General features: G+C 40.7%; 1 protein-coding gene across 4 annotated transcripts in view; it reads left to right on the plus strand.

Moving 5' to 3' along the window:
- LOC130346290 (adhesion G-protein coupled receptor D2-like) overlaps window positions 1-8,083 on the plus strand; it is a 194,256-nt gene that overhangs the window by 154,169 nt on the left and 32,004 nt on the right. The window contains exons 24-25 of one of the 4 annotated variants that reach the window (XR_008884620.1): window positions 1,238-3,451; window positions 3,588-7,918. Coding sequence is in view for 1 of the 4 variants with exons in the window: in XM_056554532.1 (XP_056410507.1) it covers window positions 1,238-1,282 (45 nt within the window). In the remaining 3 variants the exon portion in view is untranslated. Of the gene's footprint in view, window positions 1-1,237; window positions 7,919-8,083 lie in introns of those variants that run through there. The other 3 variants (XR_008884621.1, XR_008884619.1, XM_056554532.1) reach the window with 3 other exon arrangements.

Here is an 8,083-nt window from a genome sequence, read left to right on the forward strand (position 1 = left end):
CTTCATTTCTTTATCGGCTAGGGTATGTATCTTAATCTCTAAAGTTTTAGTGCTGACCATGTGGATCTCATCTTTCCTTTCACATAAAGAAAAGACATTCCCCATGTCCGTTCTCCCTGCACTTATTATACTGCCTCCAGTTTCGTCCACTATATTCACTTCCATTTTAATACTTGATAATCCTTATGCAGTTTTGCAAATCCGTGCTCTAATTCACTCCACAAATCACAATGTATACATATAACACTAAGAAAAAACTGGAGAATGATGAATTGGACACCACGTTGCTAAATTCTATGGATTACTGATAATGAAATGTACTATTTCCGGACAGGGGTGCGGGAGGTGCTACATTTGAAGCACCTCCCGGACAGACTTTAGATTTTTCTTCCTTCAATAGTGCATCCATCACAAATACACTTTATCACTTATAGGCGCTTGGAAAAGAATTTATGTGCAGTGGTGGCAGCTACATTGTGAATGACAGACCTTGACCAACTTCTGTCCATGCTGCTAAGCTTGGATGCAGAGAAAGCTTTTGACAAGGTTCGATTTTTGGAGAGGACACTGCTTAGACAGAACTTTGGCCAAGTCTTTCTAAAAGAACTCCCAATTTACATAGTGTTCATTTCCCTCTTCCTTTCTGACACCCCCAATTGACCTTTTAAAAAGAACCAACCAGGGCTGCCCCCTATCCCCTCTCCTCTTTAATTTACCCATCAACCTCCTGCTCTATCATATCACATCCTCCCCTATATACTGAATAATAACTCTTAGTAATACGGAGCTTTGGGTTGCAACCTATGTAAATGTTCTGCTTCTTTTCATTTAAAGCGATTCTGGCTGATGTCCTTAAAGTTGTTGCCCTATCAGTATACTCCCTCAACATTGATCATTTGGAAGTTATTTTACTTATGTCCCTTCAGACCACCATGGACTTTGGCACACCGCTATGCTGAAATAACTTGGTTTTGTCATCACTCACAAACCCTCATCGTGTGGTACATATATTCCCTTGGACAGGGTTAGGCAAGCTTTGGCACTGCAGATGTTTTTGTTGTTTATGCCATTCCCTTACACATGGTTAAAATAATCATTATTAATATGCACTGTATCTAATAGTCAATATCAATGTGATAATCAAGGTTAATTTGTAAAACCAGAAGCAATTCAGATACAAAAATTGTTACAAATTAATTTTTTTTATAAATAAACCTTTCTTTTCTTTTATTCACAGGATGTAGAACTGACATCTTTCAAAGCATCAGGCAAGTGGATGTAATGCAGTTCTTGGGCTATGAATGTATGTGACATCTTACTTCATAAGAGGCATCAATTGAAGCTACTGAGCCCTACTGCACAATCTACAAGCCTGCCCCACTTACAATGTATTATGTAGAATCCAGGTGTCTTCTTGGGCACTGGGCCATGGAGCGGCTGTCACTTGTGCACTCCCTATAGCAACGCCTCTGCAAACAACACTGTGTGCCAAAGAAGATTACCCAGCACCTTTGCTTGTTGTACTAGAGTATATTGTATTGTACTACATCTACAGTTCTGATGTCTGCTTGTATTATGTGTACTGTACTGCTATCTATCTGAGCTAAATGTACTGTACTGATTTGTACCTGTACTACATGTATAGTACTGCTCTCTATCTGTACTACAATGTATGTACTATACTGCTTTCTATTTGTTCAGTGCATGATCTCTGCGTGTGCTGCACGTACCATAATGTTCTCTGCCTGTACTACATATTCCTTTATGTTCTCTGCCTGTACTACATGTACCATAATGTTCTCTGCCTGTACTACATGTACCATTATGTTCTCTGCCTGTACTACATGTACCATTATGTTTTCTGCCTGTACTACATGTACTATTTTGTTTTCTGCCTGTACTACATGTACCATCAGGGCCGGTTTTAGGCTTAGCATGGCCCTGGGCAAAATCAAAAGTGGGGCCCCAAAAGTCGTAATAGTGCACTAACCAGATGTGCACATTTTTGGTCACTTCAAATACCATAAAAAAATATCTAAAAAGCAATTGTAAACAGAAACAGAAAAATAAGAGTTATAGGGATCAGAATAGTACAATTTTATATTTTTGTATAGTTCCCCCACATTAGGTTTGCAGTATAGTTCCCCTACATTAGGCTGTAGGTCCCCCACGTTAGGTAGGCAGTATAGTTACCCCACATTAGGTTGTAGTTTCCCAACATTAGATAGGCAGTATAGTTCCCCCATATTAGGTTATAGTTCCCTCACATTAGGTAGGCAGTATAGTTCCCTCACATTAGGTTGGCAGCATAGTTCCCCCTGCATCAGGTTGGCAGTATAGTTCCCCCACATTAGGTTGGGACTATAGTGTCCCCACATTAGGTTGGCAGTATAGTTTCCCCACATTAGGCTGTAGTTCCCCCACGTTAGGTAGGCAGTATAGTTACCCCACATTAGGTTGTAGTTTCCCCACATTAGATAAGGAAGTATAATTCCCCCATATTAGGTTGTAGTTCCCCCACATTAGGTTGGCAGTATAGTTCCCCCACATTAGGTTGGCAGTATAGTTCCCCCACATTAGGTTGTAGTTCCCCCACATTAGGTTGTAGTTCCCCCAAATTAGGTAGGCAGTATAGTTCCCTCACATTAGGTTGTAGTTCCCCCACATTAGGTTGGCAGTATATTCCCCCACATTAATAGGTAAAGAAATCCCGGTACTCTGTGGTTGTTTTTTTGATGCTTTTATATCATTTTCACTGCATATACAGTGTACAAAAGACGCAGCAGCATGCGTTCTGGCAAAATTGCTTTCTCAACTGCATATCATGTCATGTTCCCCCACATTAGGTTGGCAGTATAGTTCCCCCACATTAGGTTGTAGTTCCCCCACATTAGGTTGGCAGTATAGTTCCCTCCACATTAGGTTTGCAGTATAGTTCCCCCACATTAGGTTGGCAGTATAGTTCTTCCACATTAGGTTGGCAGTATAGTTCCCCCACATTAGTTTGGCAGTATAGTTCTTCCACATTAGGTTGGCAGTATAGTTCCCCCACATTAGGTTGTAGTCCCCCCACATTAGATTGCAGTTCCGGCAAAATTGCCTTTCTCAACTGCATGTCATGTCATGTTCCCCCATTAGGCTGTAGTTCTCCCACATTAGGCAGGCAGTATAGTCCCCCCACATTAGGTTGTAGTTCCCCCACATTAGGTAGGCAGTATAGTTCCCTCACATTAGGTTGTAGTTCCCCCACATTAGGTTGGCAGTATGTTCCCCCACATTAATAGGTAAAGAAATTCTGGTACTCTGTGTTTGTTTTTTGATGCTTTTATGTCGTTTTCACTGCATATACAGCGTACAAAAGACGCAGCAGCACGCGTTCTGGCAAAATTGCTTTCTCAACTGCATATCATGTCATGTTCCCCCACATTAGGTTGTAGTTCCCCCACATTAGGTTGGCAGTATAGTTCCCTCCACATTAGGTTTGCAGTATAGTTCCCCCACATAAGGTTGGCAGTATAGTTCTTCCACATTAGGTTGGCAGTATAGTTCCCCCACATTAGTTTGGCAGTATAGTTCTTCCACATTAGGTTGGCAGTATAGTTCCCCCACATTAGGTTGTAGTTCCCCCACATTAGGTTGTAGTCCCCCCACATTAGGTTGTAGTTGCCTTTCTCAACTGCATGTCATGTCATGTTCCTCCATTAGGTTGTAGTTCCCCCACATTAGGCTGGCAGTATAGTTCCCCCACATTAGGCTGGCAGTATAGGTCCGCCCACATTACGTTGGCAGTATAATTTCCCTCACATAAGGTTGGCAGTATAGTTCCCCCACATTAAGTTGTAGTTCCCCCACATTAGGTTGTAGTTCCCCCACATTAGGCTGGCAGTATAGTTCCCCACATTAGGTTGTAGTTCCCCCACATTAGGTTGGCAGTATCTGCCACTGAGCAGCCCGCAGGGGGCCCCCTGGGGGATGGGGCCCTGGGCAATTACCCGGTTTGCCCCGCCTTTATGCCTGCCCTGTGTACCATTATGTTCTCTGACTGTGCTACATGTACCATTATGTTCTCTGCCTGTACTACATGTACCATTATGTTCTCTACCTCTACTATAGTTCCATTATGTTTTCTGTACCATACTGGTCTCTGCTTACTGAACCCTCAGACTGAGAGTCTGTTTGCAGTTCATCTCCAATATGGTGCACAGAAGGTGTTCTTAATACAGGAGGCCGACTCTGTGATGGCCATATACCCTAATAAGATAAATTGACTGCAATGGGACAGTAAAATGATTTTCTACAAAACAAACAGTAAAATCCATAACAGACCTACTGTACATTTTTTAAGTGTGCCAATGACAACTTTGTTTATGATGCCCCTGCCCATACTGCCCGGATGGCGACTCTTGTGTTTTAAAATGAGCTTCAAGCTCCGATTCCACAACACCTGTCTCAGTGTGAGACCCAGTGACATAGAATCATATTACACTAGTCGCCTATAGCATAGCTGTACATGGTGGGGAACTGGGAGAATGGCGCCCTGTTTAGGCATTTAGGTGCAGATTTTAAAATGAATGCCATTTGGAAAGATGACTACCATGCACAGTGCTAAAGGATAGTCATTTTTCAAAAAAGCACTGGTGGTACACTATAAGCTTGTCAGAATAATTTATAGTTGCTCACCATGCATACAGACATTTATTTTTCACTTTGTCCACCTACAGAAAGCAAGGAATGAAACTGCTGGGGACTGAACTGAGAGTGAGCGGTCGCAAGTCCTCAAGTATGTTTGATAGTAAAAACCTCCTATTAAAAACTGTCACATTTGCATTGCTTATAAATTAAATAGAATTAAAAACAGGAAAAATCCCTTAGGCTACATTCACATAGTGGAATTTCCAAACAGATAATTTCCAAAAGAATTCTGCTGCACTCTTCACACCCCTCGGAAATGCATTGCTGTTTATAGAGACGGTGCATATCCGATGGGTCCTAGTGCTGTCAGCACCTGCTGTGCATGGAATGTCAGCGAGGATATTTTGTAGTCTGTTTTCAACGTTAAAATGCCTAAATATTTTGTTAAAATTTGGGACTTAATTCAGAGGCCTTCCTGTATTTATTTCTGATTTATATTGATTTTTACAGTGATTTTTTTTTTTTTTACTGGTTTCACATGAGAGATATGGGTGCTGGATATCTACAATCTTTATTTAGGCCCTTTTTGATTTAGAAGGGGGTCATATACTTTTTATAACTGTACTGTACTGCTATGGTCAAACGCTTCAATGTTATACACTGTACATCACAACTATGGACTGTTTGTTTTGGTAATCCGATTGGTGCTCCACTTGTTTGAAGAAAATGTTACAGAAATACATAAAGCACTTACTATTTTCCAAGAAACTATACATATCACTACAGTCCATCATTATATTATTATCTACTATTTTGTATTTGCTGACCAATATAAATGTTTAGGATAAACAGTACTTATTGCTGCACAACAGAAGAACATGCGTCTAAAGAATTGCAATATCGGTTCCCCATTTCCATGTATGTTAATATAGCTTTCCTAAACAAAAGAAATAAGTAAACCATGACTGTTGAGACCCAATTACCTTCTAGCAGGCTATAATTTCCCCTCCCCCTTACTACAATAAATAATTAAATAATAACTGACACAACCACAATTTAACTTTTTCGTGGGTGGGGATCGGCCACAGCTTTATTTATAAAATTACTTATATAAATAACAATTTAACTGTAACAAAGACACCGATTGGCTTCTTACCAACCGGAGAGGTGCTGCCATACTGTCCTGTGTGGAGGTCTACCCCGGGTTGACCCTGCTTTCACCGTCTTCTTACCGCCAAGCTGTGTCTTACAATAAACAGAGATACAAAAAAAAGGGAGGGAGGGCAAAACTCCGGGTCCTGACCAGATTGAGGGGGGAAGGGAGACACCACAGCTATAAATACTCAGCGGAGGGCCCCTGAAAACCTCTGAAACTATTAAACCCCTGATTGGTGCACTCCTTTCCCCCCACCCATGGGACATACCACTATATTTACCGACAAGTTTTACAGGCGGGGGAGGGGGCTAAAAACCTTGCTTGTATTATTTCTTAACCACTTAACTGCTCACCAGTCAGGGGGCAAGCTACTTATGCACAGCTTGCCCCTCCAATAGCACACACCCAATCTGATAAGAAATAATATTCAACATGTCTAATCCCCATTAAAAACATTTAAAAGACACAAAAGTGTCCTCCCACAACAGGGAGAAGCCCCATGGACCTCTCCCAGGACACCTGTATGTAAGCGTCTTCTACACTGCCTACACAATCATATCAATGGCTCGATGCGCAGTAAATCAATACCTATATAAATACTATGATAGTAACCTATTCCCACTACCAAATTGTTACCAATAATACGATCTGACAATCAGTAGTCCCACAATTGTATGTAGGGGTAGGGAACTGGAAAATGCAAGAACCAGAGGCAGTAATAGTCCAACAGGTGTCCTCCTGAACCCCACGCGTTCTGTCACCTGAGTGACTTCCTCAGGGGTGTTGATAACACCCCTGAAGAAGTCACTCTTAGGTGACAGAATGCGTGGGGATTGATCTCTCTCCCACCAAGTAATCCCTCCACCCATTGAAGCAGACAGGGTCCCTGTCATCAGTTGACTAGTGAGTCAGGTCTCTGCCGCATTGCAACCTGGGAAAAATCTGAGACAACAGTAATTTTGTATGCTGTTAAAAATAAATATTGGGGTAAAAATCACAGAAGAATTGTGAGACCACCGTCACACACAGGTACAGACACTATATTATGAACTACACTAACTTTACAGCCCCTGTAGCATAGTCAAATAAAAAAAATTCCTGGAATACCCCTTTAAGGCTGCAATTCCACTGAGGTTTTTCTTGCAAAAACGCTGATAAAAACGCCCATTTTGCCGTACATCTGTGGCCAGATGTTAGCTGCAAGTGAATAGTGACTGCAAAATGTCAGATCCACTTGGCGTTTTTCATTTTGGTGTTTTTTTAATCCTTTGGGCGGTTTTCAGCTCTTTTGGGCTCAGAGGCTGGTTTTCAAAAATGTCCTCAAATTAAGAGTATGGCTTTTTTGCGGGAAAATCTTGGCGTTTTCCTCCCAAAGAAGTGCATGGGAGTGAAAAAATGCCAAGAAAAACGCCATGTGGGCTTTAACTTTGGCGTTTTTGCAGGCGGTTTTTATTCTTTTTTTGGACTTTAGCGATGCAAAAAAAGTGATGGAGATACCTTTTTTTGTTAAATTTCGCAAGGTACCATAAAAAAATTAAAATAAAAAAGATACAGTAGTGATGGAAAAAATTGTATTTAACGAAATTTATATTTTTTAGAACAAAATTTTTATTAATTTTTAAACAGAGTTCAATTTATGTGGGCGGGCACAGAACTAAAAATCTAGCTGGCAATATGAAAAATGTAGAAAGGGGCCATTTAATTATAAAAATAATATATTTTTTATAATTAATTTTGTAAAACTTTTTATTAGTAATGTATTTTAATTATGTGTTTAATAAAATGTGGGTCTTTTGTTTTACTTTTTTAACTTTTTCTTTTTAGATTTTTTAGGTAGTACTACAGACTGTTCTAATTTCTATATTGCTATAGGTACCTATAGGAGGATAGTATATCCCCATAGGAGAGTGACATGTACTGTATATTGCTATGGGCACCTCTGGAATGGGCCATAGCAATAAATACAATACATGCTACCATCCTAGAGGTGCCCATAACAATATATGGTACATACCACCCTGCTATAGCAAGATACAGTGCATGCTACCATCCTAGAGGTGCCCATAATAATATAAGGCACATGCTACCCTACTATAGCAATATACAATGCATGCTTCTATCCTAGAGGTGCCCATAACAAAATACAAAACTAAATGGTAGCATATACTGTAAATTGCTATAGGTACATCTCACTGTGCCATAATACAAATATTTTCGTTGGGGGGGGGGGGGGGGTAACAGCGAATTACTCACCAGGCACCACGTTCCACTGGCCTTTCTCCTCCAGCTTAGCCA

This window comes from Hyla sarda, unplaced genomic scaffold, assembly GCF_029499605.1.
Source record: "Hyla sarda isolate aHylSar1 unplaced genomic scaffold, aHylSar1.hap1 scaffold_78, whole genome shotgun sequence".
In the NCBI taxonomy this organism is placed as follows: Eukaryota; Metazoa; Chordata; class Amphibia; order Anura; family Hylidae; genus Hyla; species Hyla sarda.